Raw genomic sequence first — 21,132 nt, forward strand, 5'->3', positions numbered from 1 at the left:
AAAGGCGCCCATCGTCAAGGGTTGCAACCCAGCTATGGTGACGGCTGCGAGCGTTGGGGCTCTGGGCTCGCGGTCGTGGGTTTGGCCAAGCGATCGTTTAATTTGAGGGCTCTGCCATTTGGCGAGTGCCCTCTTTGCTCGGGATTAATGGCACAATTACGGTGGAGTCGGGTCCTCGCTAATCCCGCGTTGAGCAGCGTCATTAGTGGGCTGCATTTGTAGACGGAAGATAAGGAAGTCGTAGCGAGGGGAAGGGACAAGGGTTGCCAAAGCAGCTCAGTGTACCCTACTACAATTTCTATTTCACCAGGTGAGGTCGATTGAGCCATGTAACTCTTTTGTCAGAAGCGACCTGGCCACAAATAACAGCGAAAGGGAGTGGCTTGTCACGTGGCAAATCCACCTGACCACGGACAGAACACGCAAACTCAAAATAAGCAACAGGCGTCAGGGTCGGGATCGGACCCACGACCTCCTGTATACCAGGCGATGTAGTTAACATCTCCTAGCCACCGTGGTGCCCCACTGAGATGTCCTGCAGTGATTAGATAAACATACACATAGCTATGTATAGTACCAGTAGAAGAGCATAACCAGCACACGCAGAAGGACTTGGAATGAACGTGACTTGTCACATTTATTGCTTCAGTGAGCATACACACAAATTACCAGGCTGTTTAAAAGTAACAACGTGTTTATTTGAAAGGGACATCTGACCTTCAGGAAGTATCGAGGTTGAGAGGGAGATATAAAACAGTTCTGGTCGGTGGGTTTTGCAATTAAGACAATTGGGAAATTCCTATCAATCTGACCTTTTAACTCTTCTAAGCTTTTGCACAAACCCCATCTTTGAACAAGGACATCTACATACACACGTGCCCTATGCGTGCACGTGTGTGTCTAAGATTGTGCGTGTATGTGTGAGATTGGTCATCCATTTAGGGTGGCAAGGTGGCGCACGGGGATAACATTGTGCCAGCACCGCTGAGAGTCTGGGTTTGAATCCAGGTTTCAGCCACGTTTAATCGAGGCCACCGATGCCTTCAAGAGTCTCGAGTTGATGGTCTCACCTTGGCCATCAATGAATGACTGCACCCCAAAAAATATAACACTGGAACAAATGTAGTTTTTTGATTTAAAGCTTTCGTGACTGCAGGGATTCATATTCTCGGTTCTTTCGGTAAAGTCACGTAGAAGGAAACAATAAAATAATAAAAAAGTAATAAAAAAATATTTGTTATATTTTGTATTATTGTATTGTTTCCCTTCTACGTGACGTTACCGATAGAACCACGAATATAAATGTAGCGTTTCTTTATTGAATTAGCAATATTCCAAATCTGACGTTTGAAAATGTGGATTTGATTGTCGTGCAGGCCGTACGAAAGGTGTGCCATTCGCGTGACGTAATCGCTCGCGGACATCCACACAGGGTGGTGCAGAGTGAGTCGTGACAGTTCTCAACGGAGCGCTGCCTGTATCATGACGTGGGCACTCGTACAACAACTGTGTGATGTCACTGCTGGGAGGGATGCTAAATAAAGAGATCATACACGAAACCAACCACATCATGATCACCGTCGTCTTTGAGTCCCCTAGTCGTTGATTTACCCAGGTGAGGCTTTACCCAGGTGAGGCTTCGCCGAGTCTCAAGATGCCCTCTTACGAGTGTCCCGTTTGGGAAATTCGACCACTTCCTTGATTTATATTTTCATGAGTGGGAGGAATCTGTAGCGTCTGACAACCTTTTCCCCAACCTCCAGTATACCTTGAGTATAACTCTTAGCAACGTGTCTGTGTGCGTATCCGTAGATAGCAGATGGGCAGCGGTAGTTATAGCGGTTAGCACGCTGCGCTACAAACCTGCCAACCATAGTTCTATTCCAGCTCAAGGCCAACACCAGTGACGATTATCTGACCTGGTCCTGGGTCTCCCCTAGGTCGAGTCAGCCTCAAATGAGTACCTGGTGAGTTGTGCAACCATCGCCACTAGGGAGACAAAGGCGGCCGGGTGTGGTGCTGTCCACCCACCCCCTTGCGAGCCGTGCCGGCCTTCGTGGGTGCTAACGACACTTGCCCCAACAAGTCTGTTAAGGCTACTCGGGGGATCTTTGTCTATGTTACAGGTAGAAGGTGATCTTCATACTTGCTCCACTGCCATCTCCTGGCCACCTCCTATCCTTGCATGTTCAAAGTCCGATGCTCGTGACGACCCTTGCATGAGCTACCACGACCACCACCACCACCACCACCACCACGACCACAACCACCACCACGACCACCACCACCAGCACCACCACGAGCACACCCGGCGCAAACAGCAACTGTGTGTTGGATACAATCCCACAGGTAGCCCCCGTTGCGGGCAGCAATGGGCCGTGCAGCAAAATCCATTGTTGTCAAGTAGTGAACTTCTGTGCTGCCAAGTCTACGCTTATTGCCTTCGAAAAGCCGCGACGTGAGGAGGCCCTCGTCCAGCAGTGGGTTGGCAGAAGGCTGCCGTGCATGTGCATGTGCACCCAGTGAAACGTCACTGAGTCTATTTTTGTCCCAAGAGGGTTCTGCTTGTTTTGCATGTACCACTGTCACAAACACCACCACCACCACCGCAATGACCACAACCTCAACCATCATCACCATTACCACCATCACAACAACAAACACCACCACCCAACATCATCATCAACATCACCACCAGCACCACCTACAACAACCGCCATTTGCCACGAACCGGCATTGACATCACTATGGCGCGTGTGCCAGGCCAGGTGCACTATGAGGCCAGACCGAAGCGTCGAAAGGCTCGCCTGCAGCGTCTCAGGGCACAGACCCAGAGCTGCCGCCGCCGTCACTCATCCACGGCGCGGTGCCCCATCTCGTGCAGGACCTCCCGCAGCCTCTCCACCCAGTCCTCGGCATCGTCGGCGGAGCCCGCCTGGAAGAAGAGCTTTTGTCCGGCGAAGCACAGCTCGAGGCAGTCGGCCGGCGCGGCGTACACCGACAGCTTGGTCAGGCCCAGCAGGGCGACGCTCTGGCACAGCCGCAGCGAGTACGCCTTGTGCAGGACGTAGCCGTCGTTCAGCGACACCGCCACCGCTCCGTGGCCGGACCTCTCGCCCGGAGCGCCGTCGAAAGGTCGCGCCGCCTCTCCCGCGGGGGCGGCGGGGTCGACCGGCGAAGGCGGCGGCGCGGGGTTGTCGGCGGCTCGGCCGTCCGGGAGGTAGAGGCGTAGCTCGGACGCGGTCAGCTCGCAGAAGTACTCCTTCCACGTCTTCATGCGTCGTCGCTTGAGCAGCAGGCCCATCTTGCGCACGCCCCCGAACGGGTCCTCCGCTCCTCCTGCCGACAGCGACGCAGACGACACGGCGCTCAACGCAACGAGGTAAACGCGAGACTGCCGCGGCCACCGCCGCGTAGGTTTTTGTGCTCGTTGCCGCGTTGTGTTGCGGTCATCGCCACCTTTTTCCACGGTTGACCAAACGCGGATGTTTGTCTCAGTTCGGCAAGGTCTTTCAATCAAAATTGTGTAGTAAACTGGAATAAAGTTCAACACAGCGACACCGGTACCAGATCTCTGCACAAAACAACGACTGCCACGCTGAACACAGATGACGGTTCCTGGCCTGCCCAGGTCAAACTCGGGTTAAACCCAGAGGCGGTGGCAACCCTAGAAGTATGACATCCCCATCTCATTTTTGGAATCTAACTCGTATGGAATCTAACTTATGGATCATATTGTTTGGCACAATGTCTGACGTTTCTCTCCATGGGCTGTGAGATTTTTGTTCAGTAATTGCTCTCAGCAATGTAAACTAAACCGATTAGAATTAAACTTTATTTTGTTTTTACCAGACAAGGCCTACTGAGCTTTCTAGTTGTTGTTTTCATAAGCGACCTGGCTATCACAAATGATAGCTCAACCAAGCGGCTTATCATCGTGTGGAAATTTAGAGCAGCTAAATACATCTAAACACAAGTTGATTCTAAATGCGGAAGGAAAAACCGGAGGACCCGGAGAAAAATCCACGCGAACACGGTGAGAGAGACATGCAAACTCGAAATATACAGCAGGTGTCAGGGTCGGCATTGAACCCATGACCTCCTGCATACCAGGTGAGGTAGTTCACATTTCGCCACCCTGCCGCCCCTTAACACGTGGAAACGAATCAGAGCCTACGTTTTAGGCATTCGTTTGTTTCCGTTCTCTCCTACGCGTGATCATGCCATTGGTGTCGCGATGGAGACATGTCCAGTCGGAACGCTCGCAGATGGCAGATGGCACACTTCGTGTAATTGAACGGGGCTGCAAGGTGACTTTGCAGAACTACTTCTGAAATCTCATCAACAGGCCTCTTCATCGACACCGTTGCCCAACCCTTTAATACAACCAAAATATATAATTCTCTGAGCAAGAAAAAAAACGCCAAATTTTGTGAAAAAACTAAACTATTAGATAAGCTGATATTGTTTAACATTGCGTTGTGAATTTATGGATAATTTTGTCGAGATCATCAACTCACTCCAAAGTGAGAATGCGGTTAAATCACAAGTGGCTGTGCCTGCATGCAAACCCAGGAGCATGCAAACCCAGCATTTCACAACGCGTGCTCCACGCGGTGCTGCCCGGAAACACATCCAGCGCGACCGCGAAGAAATACTCACTCCACTCAGCTCCTGAAAAAGCTCCCAGAACGTGGAGCGAAACGTCGGACTTTGTGCCAAACAACCCACGGTACAACACACACACACACACTCGGAGAGTGACCGCGATATGTTTTGGGACGAAATAAAAATGAAGCTTTAAAAATATTAAGCAAACAAAAAACCAAAAGGAAAGAGATGTGAGCAGCCCTACAAATGTGATCGATTTCTTGAGGTCTGTGCCGTACAATAGTTGGCGTCGATCGAGAGAGAGAGAGAGATAGCAGCAAACATCGCCACTCTACTACGTAGCGGTTCCTCCTCGCTGACGCTTATGGCCCTTTCTCGGGAATGCGTTGAAAGATGTTGGGCCAACATGAGCCCTGCGGCCCCAAAACAGAAGGGAGAAAGAGTGCCGTTGCAGTGTCGTCATCGGCCAGAGTGAAGCTCTTAGCAAGCGGAGGTGATTTCGATTTAAAGCTTTCGTGACTGTAGGGATTCATCTTCTTGGTTCTTTCGGTAAAGTCACGTAGAATGGAAATAATAAAATAATAAAAATAAAACATAATAGGTGAAGAACAGGTCTGTCGGGAAGACAGACTCTGTCTTCCCGACAGACCTGTTCTTCACCTGAGGACGGCTGGCTTGCGTTGTGGCCGAAACGTCGTGAGAATTATTTAATTATGTTTTATTTTTATTCTTTTATTATTTCCATTCTACGTGACTTTACCGAAAGAACCAAGAAGACGGAGGTGATTTATTTTCCTCCTTTGTTGTCTCGTATTTTTTATTATTATTATTTGTGTTGCTGTTATCATCGTCTGTGTTTGGTAACCACAGCGGCCTCGCTGGCAGAATGCTCGTCCCGTCCTTTTAGGCGCTCCGGCGGTGGAGAGGAGAGCTGTTTTTTAAGTTTGATTAGCGGCCTTTTCACCGAGACGGCGCAATTTACTTCCATTTGCTTTGCCTTCTGATGAAATAAACTAATGTATTTTTTTGTCATTTGTTAGATTAGAGAAAGAGAGAGTGGGAGAGAGAGAGAGAGGGGAGAGAGGTAGGTAGACGTGGACGAGAAAGAAAATTAAGCACTCGAAATCGAGGCGGATTGTGAGGCCCCCGTCTCTTATGAGCTTTCAGAGCCCAGCTTGCGGCCTCACTTAAAGCCTCTCAGACTCCTAATTAGCCCACGGGGCGTGCAGCGCGAGGCATATTGGCCGTGGTTGCCCAGGGGGCTATTTGTGAGCTGCTGGCCGTTCCCGGCGACACAAAGGGGGCCTCTCGCCCCCCCACCTCTCGAAGCCTTCCCCTCCCCCCACTGCCCCGGTTTTGTTATTGTTGTTTGTTGTTGGCGTGTCACTCGATCTTTTATGTCGGCAAAAAAAATGCATCCATTGCCAAGAATTGCCTCGTCTCTCCGAGGCAGTGAGCCAATAGCTCGGAATTTGTCCCGTTTGTTTGATCAGCCCGCATCATCTGTGCGGGGTTTTTTTACTGGTGAATTTATACGTGGATAGCCACGTTCTCGACTAAAGCCTCGGCTCTAATTGATAGACCCGTCAGTCACATGGCTGCGTCTTTTTATTGCTGGCCATTGTGGCAAGCGGTTCGTGGACCACGCCAATTTGTGAAACTCCCAAACCCGGTGAGCTCTGAGGACAGGAAATGGCATTCCTGAAACGTGGATTATTGAATTGATCTGTGCAGAGCTCAAAGCGTTATCATCTTTAATGCAGGTCCAACGATTTACTGCAACACGCCAAACACTCATGGATAGAATCAGCCAAACATCCCAATGCAGGACGCTCTTAAGAGAGAGTCCTGAGACTCAATAACGTTTCCTGCCATTAATAAAGAGAATTTTCTATACTTTCTACAGTTTACATGTATGTTATATTTTTAAATCACGCCACAAGATGGGTAATATCTCTGTATAATAGCTCAAAGCGTTGCCAGGTTTCTCAAGCAGAAGTTTGGAGAGTATTTTTTTTTTACGTAGGGGAAGCGGAACATCCTTCTTCCACGCGTTGGTCCCACTCACCTGGGGGTGTCCGCCTGCCCCTGCCAACCTTCTCCACGCTGCCCTGTCCTGCGCCATCTCTCTTTCCGCTCTTCGGGCCACCACGGTCTGATCGCACTACATCGTCCCCATCCCCACCTCTCCTTCTGCCTTCCTCTTGATCTCTTACCTTCCACTTGCATTACTTGCACCTTCTGACCCACATAATTTTCCTGTCGTCTCTCAACATGACCGAATCACAGCAGCCTTATTCTCTCTCGTATCGTCTGCGATTTCTACCACTTCTTCATTTCTCAGCCTGCCCTTCCATGTTAAAACCCAACATCCACCGCAACATCCTCATCTCTGTCACTGCCATCACTTGGTCTTCCCTCTTTATTGTGCCCCAGCACTCGGCCCCATAAAACAGCACCGGCCTCACCACCGTCTTGAACACTTTTCCCTTTAACTAAACTGGAACCCTCTTATCGCACACCACACCAGTTCTTGTTCTTCTCATCTCTCCTTCTCGTGATCCATCAGTAGAACATCCTGTTCCCTCAATTTTCTTGTTCTCCCTCCCAAACCCCGAAGACACAAAATTGATTCCAATTATGCGCGCGGCGTTTTGCCATTAAATTAAGAATCCATTTGAAAACCTCAGAGGGAAATGCACCGTATGTGTCAAAGATTGGTCTACAAAAAACACATTTCTCACGTGATTTCTCATGAAAATCATTGCAGCGGCCTTTTTAAGGCAATAAGGGTCACACTTTTTCACACACCCTCCTCTAAGATTATTGGGTGCAAACCAGTTAACTGAATTCTCTGAGCAGGAATTCTATGGCTGACGCCACGAGGCCGCTACACGTGAGAACCCTGGCTGAGTGGCAGGCGGCTGAAACCCAGATTCTGACCCAGGTTCTCAACGATGCCGGCTCCGCTGTCCGACTTTTCACCCACCCAGCCACCGAGGACCCTTATCAATCTGACATTTTGACCTTCCGCGGGTTAACACAGACCCAGGCAATGTAACGCAACCATCTATTTCCGACGACCCATGTTGTCTGTGTAAGACAGACGACGCAATAGACGTGGCTGGGTGGCTCAGAGGGTTAATACCATGTCAGGTCAGCGCTTTGAACTCTGAGCCACCTGGTAAAACTCCAGCCACTCCATTTTTTCGCTGACCTCCTCCCACCTCTGTGATTGGGCAACGCTGCCACAATCCCAGGGGAAGGAGGTCGCCAAAATCACGGAGTCCTAGCGACGGCCGTGATTCGGTCATTCCCACAATGCACCGCAAGATGACAGCGTGATTACCGAAAGAGATGGGTGGCTTTGTGCTCTCCTGAGCAACAGCTGCTCACCTGCCTCCTATCCAACGGCGGACGCGCACGCCGCGCGATAAATGGATTCAGTGAAAAGCTACGCGGAGAATCAAATAACCTTTCACCGAATTGCCTATTTTTGTACCCGTGGCAGAAATGCAACGCATTTGTCAATAATGCCATGGCGCAGAGAGGGAAACAAATATATTATAGGTGACGTTTTGGGAAATGTGACCTACGTTGCTATGGGAATTAGGACAATGATGGTGAATTACCAAAATGTGGTGCCAGCTGCAGAGTGGAAATTAAAGACCGTGCCCTATCATATAATTTATCACAAAATTAGGCCATTCTGTACAGCAGATTATAGCCCGAGCCGAACATTTTTTAAAATGGCCAGTACCTTGATATTGAAAAAGGACACATCTCTGTGGCTTCTGTGAGCCCGGTCTGTCTTCCAACAGCAGTAATGGATGACACTGCGTTTTCACCTGGCTATATAAAGGATGACAATCAATGAATCAATGCTTTTTAATTAGCAGCAAAATATTTAATCAATTGCCCGTTTTACAATTCAAAAAGCCGTCAAAACAATTCCTGCAAATTGCTCCTTTCGAGCCATTATTGGACGCTTATCAAAACAAAATGTCTAGGTGTAGGACCGTGCTATAATTGAGCAAACAGAAGGCAAAAACAGCGTGGCTCTGCGATCCATGTCCCATTAATCATATTCATATTATGTTTTTTTTTATTTTAATGAATTTGAAGGCGGCTTAACAAAACACTGATGTGCCTATTTATTTTTGTCACGACGGGCAGAAAGGATCATGAAAAAGCAGAGCAACACAATGCAAGTCCCATTGCTCCCCCCAGTTCCCGTGCCCCTGAAGAGGTCTTCAAGCCAGCGGTGACACAAACGGGAGTCTGTCTCCACCGCCCCCCCCTACAGATTAACGAGCCTCTCATTAGATCGCTCAGACACGTGTTGAGTGGCCACGTGGTGCTCTGCTTACGGCCTGGCGCACATGGTAACGATCGGACGACAGATGCAAACCGCGTTGCGAAGTATTCTAAGTTCACAGCCCCTTCTCGTCACTCCACTGCTGGATGAGGGCCTCTCTATGCGCCGTGTGGCTAGTGTTGCTGGTCGTCCGACCATAATTCACCACGCCGGTCAGGGGCGGGTTGATGAAAGCGGGGAGTGTAGATGCGGGAGCATAGAGGTTTGGTACAACAGTGGATTTTTGCTGCGCTCCCCTCTGCATATCTCTGAAGCCAGGGATGGATTTCAGCTGGGTCTGTCTGGTTCAGCGTCCCGGAAAATATTTACGTACACAGCACGCCACATCCAGTATAACGCTCGTTCTGACTGTAACTACCACGAGCAGAGGCACCACCTACTGAGGTCTGACGAGATTGGGTGCATACCGAGTGATTTTTTTTAATCGTAGGTGAACAATATTACCCGGCTGTTATTCCTGCACATAATCGCCACTGAGTTTAAAGGGTGGTAGGGGGTAGCCTTCTCGCGGTCGCCTACCTGTTGTGTGTTTTCATGTCACCTTAAACACAACAATCAGAGTTAGCGTATTTACTTATACCGGAGAAATCCGATGGTCTCATAAAGCTCTTTTTCACAGATGTCCATTAGATGTCCAGGACAACTAATACCGTCATCTGGGCGAAATGGACGTCGCTAATTCAAATCCAGATGTGATCAGTGGAGCCAAATGTCTCCAAAGGCCCTGCTCAGGGTCAGAAACTGATCAGACATGGCCTTCGAATGTACCAATTGTGCTCCTTCGATGGAAAAAGAGCAAAAACTACACGAACTCTCTCCTGAAGCAGCCATCTCATCGTGGCTGGCAGGCCTCGGCATTAGCATTCATCTCATTAACTTATTGCCATGAGCAAGAATAGAATGGAACTGAGTTTCAGGCGAGCATTGCTTGTGACGTTTAAAGAATGTATTTTACGAACACGCAATTTTGTTGTTGCATATATATGTTTTATCGAAAGACACATTTTTTTCCCTGAATCTTCCCGATCTCTTCACATCTCAGAAGCCAAGCAGAGGTTCAGCCTGGTTAGTGTTGCCAATAGTGACTGAGAATATCTGGTACTGGATTTTCTTTGTGTGTATGTGCAGTGCTTTGATTGTTACCCTCCTCAAATGTGTGGGTTTTCTCCGGGCACTCCGGTTTCCGCCCCCACGCAGCGCTGATTCACGAAAGTATCCAGACACCCAAATACAGGATACTCCCAGGAGAATTCTTGACACTCAGTGAAGCTTACTTGGGTAAGGTGATAATTCACGATCATAATCATATGTGTATAGTCCATGGCAATACACTGCTGCCACTGTCAGCCGTGTGGGTTGTTTCACCATACCTCACCATGCCGGTATGTGCAAATTGGTGACGGGTGAGGCTCAAGGAGCTGTTCAGATATTCGCTCGCCACTGATGTTGGCTGTGGCCGATTAAATGATCGAACTCAGATGGGTTAGGGCAAGCCTTCATCCAGCAGTGGATCGACCATGGCACGGTGACGATGGCAATGATTTATTTAGCAAACCTCTATTTTCTAATGAAAAAAAACCTGCAATAATTAAAGCACGAGCAGTGTTGTTAACCACTGAGCCACCGTTCCACCCGTAGTATTAATATGATTATTTTTTAATTATTCCTGATCCGGGCAGTTTCACTCCATTCCCACTCTTCCGTTCCACCACGACAACAAGCACCGGCCATCCTTTTATGCTTTTATGAACGCGTTTTTTTTTTTTAACGCCCAAACGAAACCCGACGCATAATTAAAGGCGCACAATGCCCGGCCTCTTGATTGTCATAGAAAAAAAATTCTAAAACCATTATCCCGGTGTTTTCTCAATAACCAGCAGGTATAATAATAATAAGTGACGCTCCATTCAGAGAATCAGCTATTTGAAATACTGAGCGAAAATTCATCTCTGGTGCTCCCTTTGGTGAGTGCGTGTCCCCTCGTGCTTTAATTACGAGCAGGGAAAGGGAACAACCCGGCCCTTTCTATCGGATTACCATGTGATCTAATTAGTTTGGGAATGCTCAATGTCAGAAATTGAAATTTTTTTCTTTAGAAATAGCGGTTTGCTAAATAAATTATCGTCATCATCGTCATCATCACCGTGCCATGGTCGATCCACTGCCGGATTAAGGCTTCCCCAGAAGGCGCCACCAGCTCTCGCGATCCTGCGATGCGACGATCCGCCAAGCACCCACACACGAACTGATTTCGTCGCCGCATCTCCCTCAGCGGACGTCCACTTGGACGCCGTTTCACTCCTTGGCTGCCACTCCCGTGATCGACTTTGACCATCGGCCATCTTTCTTTCTCGTGACGTGTCCCGGCACGGCTCGCGAGGGGGGTGGGTGGCCAGCACCACGCCCGGCCGCCTTTGTCTCCCTCGTGGCGATGTTTACACACTGCACCAGGTACTCATTTTGAGGCCGAGTCGACCTAGGGGAGGCCCAGGACTGGTTAAGATAATCGTCAATGGTGTTGGCCGTGAGCGGGATTCGAACTCGGGTTGTTAGGTTCGTAGCTCAGCGCGTTAACCGCTGCACTACCGCTCCCCACACCACCAACACCACTATCATCATCAACAACAAGCAATCACACGCTGCCTTTGTATACCAATCATCAACGAATCCAGCCGCAGACGTCGCCTGAAATCGGAATTTACAGCCTCCTCCACCTGGCGGACGCGAGCCTTCACGGGCCTCAGCCTGCACTCACCCTGGGTCTTCCTGTGAGCCACCACCACGATGTCGTCGTCGTCAATGGAGGAGCACGACGAGCGGCCGCCCTGGTGCCGGTTTGGGACGTCCTGGAGTAGCGCCGCTACCGCCGCCGGCACCGCCATCTCCCCGGCCCTGGCGGTCGCCTTGGTCGGACCCAGCTCCTTCCTTCTCCTCGTGACCTTCCTGCTTTTCCGCGTCGCGCTCGTCCGCGAGATCCTCGCGCCGCTGGGCCCGCCGAGGGGCTCCGCCTCGCTGGAGCCGTCCGGGTAGTGGCCGTAGAAATCGTCATCGCTCGAGTCGTTGGTGGGGAGGCACCCCGAGGCCTTGGCGATGTTGCTGACGGCGGCGGAGATGAGGTTCGGGCTGCGCGACGAGTCGACCGCGTCGTTGTCACCTGTGTTTCCGGCTCGAGGCGGGGAGTTGTCTCCTTCCACCACGACGCCGGTGCCTCTTGGAGACTGGGACAGTGGGTCTGCTGTGGTGTTTTCATCTTGACCTGACCTTTTTGTGAAGTCGCCTTGAGTGATGTGTGAGATTTGGATTTCCGGCAAAGAAATGCGACTTTCGCGATCACTGCCCAAGTTTCCTTTCAAGTCAGGGCACGGTTCTTTGCAGAAGCTCACATTTTTGTTTTCTCTCGAGCAGTCCGACGATGATTGATTTGGCCCTGCCTTTGCATGGCCTGGCTTCCCAGCATTAACCGTATTGGCATCTGCCGCCGATTTAGATTTGCAGGGCATTTCCTTTGCACCCTTTGGATCTTCAAATAGAACACCCAGAGCTGTCTTCTTGGGCTTTTTAGCCTTCTTTTTGGGATAACTCTGCAGATGTCTGGAGAACAGAATGTCGCCGCCATCTATTTCTTCGTTCAAATCCGAAAATTCCATAAAGAGTGGCTGCGATGGATGGGCCCTTCTCTCGACACTGGGAGACAATTCGGGTTCACGTTCGCGATGATCCGTCACATCCGAGGGCCCGATTGTCTCACCGCAGCCGCGTGTGGCCTCTGGATTCGCAGTCCCCTGCTGCGGCTCCATCAGTGGAGGAGAAGGAAGCTCCAACTCAGCGCCGCTATGAGCGCCATCCAACGTTCCATCGTTGTGATCGCCACCCGGCAGAGCCCGGTTGATGACGCTGACGGGAGACCCGCTTGAGGAAGCCTTCGCTTCCTTCCCGCTCACCTTCTGCTCCCTGCCGTCAACCTCGCGTGCCGCAGAACTTGGAAATTCCACCGCGGCGTCAGGCGCCGCTCGTTCATCCGCGGTGACTGGGGGCTCTCCGGATGAAGCCTCCCTCCCTTGGTCGCTACCACCTGCCAGCCCTACCTCCTTGATCCACGCGAGCATCTTCGCAAATGGGTTTGAATCCCCGTTGCTCTCCGCAGCTCCCTTGGGCGGTGCCTCCTGTTGGCGTGCCACCGAAGTCGCCTCCTCCTCCTCCGCCGAGGGGCTCTCTCCGCGCCCGCTTCCCGCTCGGCCGGTCGCGGCCGCGGGCCCCGCCGAGTCCGAATCGCAGGCCGACGGCACCATCGCAACCCCGCTCGGCTCTGCGGCCTCACGGGCCGTCGGCCAGGCGACGCCCCCGCCGACCGGCAAGTCGATCTGCGAATGGGACGCGCGATTCCCACGCTCCGCCTCGACTCCATCCGCGGCGGACGTGGAATCAGCCCCCCGATCTCTTTCCGTCTGCCGCTCGGCTTCGGGCGAGCCGACCGGAGGCCGCCGATCGCCTGCGTCGCCATCTTTCCCGTCCGTCGCGCCGAGGGCGACGGGCGGCTCGGCGTGCGCCGTTCCGCACGACTCCTCCTCGGCAGGGCACAGCCCGGCCAGCGCCAGCGGGCCTGGCGTCCACTGGTCGAGCGCCGCAGAGCGATACGAGAGCTGGAAACGGACGGAGTCGAGGCCCTGCCCGGAGAGAAACCGCAGAGCCGCGTGACGCACAGAAACGGGTTGCTCATATTCAGTCCCGAGGACCATTGAAACCATTTAAAACCAAAAATATATCCCTTCCCAAAATTCTCTCCAGATTGTGGTGCATGTGCTGCTGATGGCACTGTGCATGTAGGTATGTACGCTGTGTTGAACTTCTTCTTGGTTCTTTCGGTAAAGTCACATAGAATGGAAATAATAAAAAAATAAAAATAAAACATAATAAAATAATATTATTTCCATTCTACGTGACTTTACCGAAAGAACCAAGAAGATGAATCCCTGCAGTCACGAAAGCTTAAAATCGAAATGTGTTCGCACCGCACGTAGCCGCCAACCGCGCTAATCGGAGGCGCGGGGAAGGACATCGCTCACGGCACTCGCCTGCAGCGCGGCGAGCAGCGCCGGCGATTGCTCGGCGTCGAGGAGGAGGGCCCCGGGCTCGTACCACTCGGCGAGGGCGGCGGCGTCACACAGCAGCGAGTCGAGGTAGCACGCGAGCAGCCCGTCGTTGAGCGCCACGCGCAGCCATGCGCGGCAGCGGCCCACGTCGGTGCGCACGAACTTGAGCGAGGTCAGCTGCTCCATCACGTTGCTGGGACAGAACGAGAGAGGCGGAATCGCGACGTGAAAAAGAAGTCCAGAATCAGAATTTTTTTTATTTATCTTGGAGGAAATCCGATGAGCTATGAAGCTCTTTTGCACAGCTGTCCTACTAGTGGACAGTTCTTGGTGCTTGTTGGTGACATTACAGATGCACAGGAACCCGGCAATTTCTAATGCATGTTGCCATACTACAGTATATATCGTCAGTTTAACACGTAGGCTTTCGCGACCAATATTATTCATAATCAACGTTTTTGGGTTTAGATCGCGCATTCTGGCGAATTGCCCGATAATGCTGGATGTAATTACCAGCGAAACGTTGTACTTAAAAATTGTAAATGTTGTGGTTTAACGCTTCAACACACCGGTGGGCTAAAGCAGTGAACTATTTGTCTTTTGTCAACGTGACACTTTTTTACTGATTGGCCGTGTCGGGTGGTGGAGGGTTACGACATATTTATAAATAACGCGATCTAACCCAAAAACGTTGATTATGAGTATATATCGTGCTGGCAAAAACCCGACCTCGCATACGAATACTTTTGACCAGGGGCGCAACCTGTTGTGAGTGTCTTTTACCAAATCTAAACGCGTCCGGACACCCACGACACCCACAGTGGCTGGGGCCCTGCCACGCAGAGAGATTTACTTTGCGAAGTGACAATAGCTCAGCTTTCGTGACTGCAGGGATTTATCTTCTTGGTTTTTTCGGTAAAGTCACGTAGAATGGAAATAATACAATAATAAAAATAATAAAATAATATAAATAAAACATAATAAAATAATTCTCACGACGTTTCGGCCAGACTCTGTCTTCTCGACAGAGACCAGTTCTCCACCTGAGGACGGCTGCTTGCGTTGTGGCCGAAACGTCGTGAGAATTATTTTATTATGTTTTATATTTTTTATTTTATTATTTCCATTCTACGTCACTTTATCGAAAGAACCAAGAAGATGAATAGCTCAGCTGTCGGCAAAAAAAGCTGTCCCTACTGTCGTTGATCTCTCTGCATCGTCGTCTTGTGCCGCCGGTTTTGGACAACAGCGCCGTGGTAATGGAGTTGCGTTTGCCGACGGGCCGATCGCAGCTCCGGCTAGCGTGGTTGGGATGGGTCCTGGTGGTGCAAGGATGAAATGGGGCACCCCGGTCCAATTTCCCCCTCCCCCTCCCCCCGGCTTCATAGCCCTCCGCCTGGGCCCCTCCGATCCATGGGCCTCGGTGCAGCTGCACCGCCTGCACACCCAATCGCTGTGCCACTGCACCGGAGATGAGAATGATAAGTTCTCTTTCGATTTAAAGCTTTCGTGACTGCAGGGATTCATCTTCTTGGTTCTTTCAGTAAAGTCACGTAAGATGGAAATAATAAAATAATAAAAATAAAACATAATAAAATAATTCTCACGACGTTTCGGTCACAGCGCAAGCAGCCGTCCTCAGGTGAAGAACAGGTCTGTCGAGAAGACAGCGTCTGAAATTTCAGACTCTGTCTTCTCGACAGACCTGTTCTTTACCTGTGACAATTATTTAATGATGTTTTATTTTTATTATTTTATTCCATTCTACGTGACTTTACCGAAAGAACCAAGATGATAAGTTCTCTTCAATGGCCTGGCCCATGTTGTTGGGATGTCACGGAAGGTCGTGTCGAGGAAGTGACGTGACGTCGTCCAGTTCTGCTCTGAGTTCGCCAAGATGCTTCGGGGTACAGGGTGAATCGCTGGTCTGACTGGGCAACACTTTCGGCTCGAATTTGCTTCTGTGTCACAAAAAAAAATATCCGGCCTGGGCTTAAATCATACTCCCGAACTTGTGTTAATTCCACTATTTTTACTGCTTCGAGAGTTCTGCATAATTCAGAGCATGGCACAGCCAAGCGGAGTTCGGTTATAACTTACAAAGTTACCAACGCGGCCCCGCGGTACAGCGGCATATTCCCTTATTTAGAATAATACGCAAAAGTGTGGGTCACACATTAAAACGAAGGGCACGCTCCGTTTAATGAACAAATGTTTTTGCCCGTCGCTAATAGACCGAACGGCGCGAATGCCAAACTGTAACTCAGTCCCCGCTGAATTATTCATCGCGATTTAGGCGATGGCCTCGCGCCGAATTTGAATACCGCCACACCGACGCTAATTTTTCACTCCCCCCCCACCATCGCCCACCCATCTACTCTCCCACCCCCCCTCCCATCTATCGCCCACCACCACCACCCCATCATCTGACACCACCACCCCATCTACCCCCCACCCATCTACCCCCCACCCCCCATCTACCCCCATCTACCCCCACCCCCCCCCCATCTACCCCCCACCCATCTACCCCCCACCCCCCCCATCTACCCCCCCACCCCCCCTCCCAGCTATCGCCCACCACCACCCCATCTACCCCCCATCTACCCCCACCCCCCCATCTACCCCCCCCACCCCAAATTAAACCTCCCCACCCCACGTGGAGCCACCCGCCGGATAACGAATATTCGAGCGCCGTTGGGAGATTTAAAAAAAAGGCAACGGAGCGTCCCGGTGAAAGGAACCACTGCAGCAAATTCCGTAATTACAATAGTTACTTTATCCCCCCGTGGGACCTCGCGCTCTCTCTCTCTCGAGCCGGCCGTCTTTTACTGCTGCTGCTGCTGCCGGCGCCGGGGCGATGCCTCACTGGCGAAAATTGAGAGGAATAACTCCCACGTTCAAGCGTCTTGGGCGGCGGGGGAGGGGGGTGAATTAAAGCAGGATGTATCGTTAACACTCCGCCAGCACTGCGCTAAAGCCCCGGGTGTTTTAACGATGATTGATCCGTTTTGCCGGAGAGGCACGGAATCCTCCTCTACTTTTCCCCCAAATGATATCTTCCCCCCCTCCCCCCCTCGTCGTGTTCTCTGCAGCTACACGTGAATCTAATTGATTCCTGACTGAACTATTGAATTCGATCGTTGGGCGAGGGTGGCTTGTCGATCATCACACAGCCCATGATGTGCGTTGTCCTGTGAGTGCCGCGGTGGTGCAGTGGTTAGCAGCGCTCCGTGCTATGAGCCCGTTGAACCTGAGTTTGATTTCACGCCGCGGATATCATCAGTGGTGAGTGATGTCTGCACCGGTTCTGCACCCCACCCCGATCCTCTCTTGCCAACCCGCACTGACCAGCGTGGTGAAGTATGGCCAAACATGCCCACAAACCGGACGTTGTAGGAAGATTCTCAGCCAGCAGTGGATTGACAAACAGAACTGTACGTGTACCAGTGCCGGATGAAGCTAGTGCGGGGCCTGTAGTAGATGTTATAAAGGGGTTCTATAAAAAAAAAAAAACGTAAATATTAAAAATAAATTTTAACTTGTGCCGTAAAGTAACTTTATTTGCTATACAGCCAGATAATACGAGAAATCGCTAACCTTAAAACGCAGTCGTTCATAAAAGTTGAAGGCAGTATAGTACTATAGTGATAGAGCAAGTGCAGAATCACTGAACCGGAATTGATAGCTTCAAAGTGCGGGGCCCGTAGCTACTACATCTGTAGCTACTTTTGCTACGAGGATAATCCGGCACTGACGTGTACGCATGTACGCGTGTAATATTGTATAGGGCCTGTGACTAAAATCACCCGGAATGTGCATTCCAATGTCATCTTCTCTCAGAAGCTAAGCAGGCGCGAGCCTGGATGGTGCTTGGATGAGCGATCAACAACCACGCCTGCTTTACGCGCACACACACACACACACAAGCACGCGCGCGTGCACGTGTACCTACCTGTGCGTGACAGCGCCCAACACCGGCCAGAAGTGAGGGTTGGGCAACGGCGCGGCTGGGAGCCCCGGGGCCCACCACCTCCACAGTGGGAGCCAGGCCTGCTCGGCGCGTAGCAGGTGGGGCCGCAGGCCGTGCAGCAAGGCGGCCTCGAGGGCCGAGCAGAGCGCCAGGCCGCGCTCGTCCTCGCCGTCGACGGGACCCTCCGCCCAGGCCGCTTGCTCCGCGCGCAGCGCCCGCGCCGAGCGGCACAGCGCTCGCACGATCCGCTGTTGGGGGTGCGTGGACACGCGATAGGGAGGTACACGTGTGAGAGGGCTTTAACCCGCCGTCCATCAACATCTATAAACTGTTTAATATTGATTTGAAGCTTTCGTGACTGCAGGGATCTATACTTCGTTTGGTTCTTTCGGTAAAGTCACGTAGGTAGAAAATTATTAATATATCATTTTCTACCTACGTGACTTTACCGAAAGAACCAAAGAGTATTTGAAATAAAAATATGTTTTTTATGTCATCAGGTAAGGCCAACTTGAGCTATATTGCTTCTGTTTCAGAAGTGACCTGAAGTGAAAAATGACAGCAGCCAAATACTATTAAACGCGTGATGTTGTTTCTGAACGTGGAGGGGAAAGAACCGGTGGACCCGGAGAAAAATGCACGCGACTACGAGGGAGAGAGAGCGAGCCGTTCGCAAACTCCAAATTCACAGCAGGCACAGAAGGGGAGGGGAGTTCACATCATGAACGTCCTGAATTCGGGCGCTAGGACGGCGCATCGCTCCGTGTGCGAGAAGGGCGTTGGGACACCGAAGTTGGGCAACGGCTCATCCGGGGAAGTTGTAAATGTGCCCACAATTCGGGACACTTCACGTGGCCTTAAAGTGCACCTAGCCTGACACAAGCGTCGTGGTGACATCACCGCCACATAGCGGCGAGTGGCGGTTGTTGGCGTTGGCGACTGCGCCGACACCACCGACTCGCTCGCCACGAGAGCACGGTCCAGTCCCGGGCGAGACGCCGTCTCTCCTGACGCCGCCTCGTCTCGTCCCGTGGAGGCTTTGAACAGTGGGGGGGGGGGGGGGGGGGGGGTCGTGGTGGCGTGCGTGGAGGTGTGGTGGCAGATGCGATCGCAATCCCCGCCACACTCACCCTCTTGATCTCGCTCGGATCCTCCATCGCGTCGCTTCAGCAGCGTGCGGTGGACGGCGCGCGCGTGCGCTCGTCCTAGAATAACAACACAGTGAACGATATTCTAGGTTCTTTCGGTAAAGTCGCGTAGAAGGGAAATAATAAAATAATAAAAATATAAAACAATATAAATTCTCACGACGTTTCGACTGCAACACAAGCAATCATCATCAGGTGTGAAATCCACAGCAATATTTTTTTTATTGTTTTATATTTGTATGATTTTATTATTTCCCTTCTACGTGACTTTACCGAAAGAACCAAGAATATGAATCCCTGCAGTCACGAAAGCTTTAAATCACAACAAACGATATTTTACAGCCCTTTGTCAATCTACGGCAATTGTTTGACAATGTTCGCTGATCAATGCTGGTTGGTCACGATGGAGCCCAAGACCGGTCCGAGTTCCTTTATTTTGTTTAACCCGGGTGAGAAGCAAAGAGATCAGGATTGTCTCATTCGTGAGAGAGACCCGGGTCAGCGAACTTGAAACAGAGGGACTTCAAAAATGATAAAAACTAAATGCGGCGAACAAGGTTAAACAAAGTCAGAGCAGAGCAACCGCGTCTCAGCGAAAATAGAAAACATTGGATACAATGTCTCGCAACATAAACTGGCTCAGTCCACATCTCTTTTAAAAATAATACGAATATTAGGCTAAGTTTGAAGAGATAATGGCGGGATTGCATATATATTAGATATCACGCGCCACTGATAAAAGCAAAAACCTAACATATTTTAATAACACTGTTGCCTTAAAAGGAAAGAAACTACGTAATGGGTAACGTTTCAGGCAATGGTCCTTCTGCATGGCCCGTAAACATCGAGATGGCAGAGAGAGAGAGAGATCGTGGATACGAGTTGGAGACTGCACTTTGCACAACGGGGCCTGATTAGGATTTACATCTTCACGATTCTCTCATTGCATCGCCAAAGATGTTCGCCGCGGGCGAGAATCTAACGTAGGTCACCGAGCTCGTAGCAGAATGCGCAATGATAGTCGTCGTAGTCACAGCACTAATAAAGATGGTTAAACGCATCCTTCACACTCGGATTGCCGTGGAGAGCACACGATCGACAGCGCCTTGTGAGCACGTCATCTACTCACGTCCACAGCGTGAATACCACGGGACTAAGATGAACTTGTGTCTACTTGTGTGCAACGCCGCACACACACGCGGATTCATCGTTAATCGTCGCCACAGAAATGCCGGGGGAGGAACCCATCGCGCGGGGGCTACACTCACAACTCTCTACACGCGTCAACCCACGTGTTGTTGTTGAGGCCATCTCCTGACCGCATCCCAGCCGGGCAGATTTAAAGGGGGGGGGGGTATAAACATTTGGCGTGGTCCATCAAACGTACGAGACCACAGCATCTCTTGCAAATGCGCGGCTGTGACGCGCGAGTTACCTCTGCGTTCGTGGGGCAGTGTCCGCTGCAGACTCTGGGTGTTTCTTCGTACGATGGAGGCTGTCGTACGATCCGTCATCCGTGTGTCGTGGGTACTGAGATTTCCGTGAGCGGCGGAGATTCGATTTTCTGTTTCTTTGTTATCGGCACGTGAGATAATAACGACGGTCGCTTCATCGGCGGCGTGTAGATTCCATGGTGGTGGTGGTAGTGCCCTCGGAACCGCAGGCTCGGCTTTATGGTGCTGGGGAGTGTGGGGCCCGTTTTGTTGAAGGGAAGGAAAATGGTTTTATGACGATAAGAGATGGGGGGGGGGGGGGAGACTTCTGTTTTTTTCAGGTGGAAGTATTGCAAGCGCCTTGTTATGTTTAAGTGATGTAACATCGTTCCATAGAACACCATATTTGTGATGACAAAAAAAATACGATACCAAAATTAGTTCACTCTTTGGTTCTTTCGGTAAAGTCACGTCGAAAGAAAATACATTTTATAATAGCATA

General features: G+C 50.9%; 1 protein-coding gene across 1 annotated transcript; it reads right to left on the reverse strand.

The window, feature by feature from the left end:
• Window positions 1-679: 679 nt before the first annotated feature.
• On the reverse strand, window positions 680-20,866 carry LOC133349848 (pleckstrin homology domain-containing family M member 1-like). The gene is made up of 6 exons (XM_061563653.1): window positions 20,633-20,866; window positions 19,180-19,254; window positions 18,032-18,297; window positions 14,062-14,272; window positions 11,745-13,653; window positions 680-3,339 (listed from the first exon to the last, which is right to left on the reverse strand). The coding sequence occupies exons 2-6, from the start codon at window positions 19,204-19,206 to the stop codon at window positions 2,849-2,851; spliced, it is 2,904 nt and encodes a 967-aa protein (XP_061419637.1). The 5' UTR covers window positions 19,207-19,254; window positions 20,633-20,866; the 3' UTR covers window positions 680-2,848.
• Window positions 20,867-21,132: the final 266 nt, after the last annotated feature.

Source organism: Lethenteron reissneri, chromosome 31 (genome assembly GCF_015708825.2).
Source record: "Lethenteron reissneri isolate LAM-NWPU_2019-01 chromosome 31, ASM1570882v1, whole genome shotgun sequence".
Classification (NCBI taxonomy): domain Eukaryota; kingdom Metazoa; phylum Chordata; class Hyperoartia; order Petromyzontiformes; family Petromyzontidae; genus Lethenteron; species Lethenteron reissneri.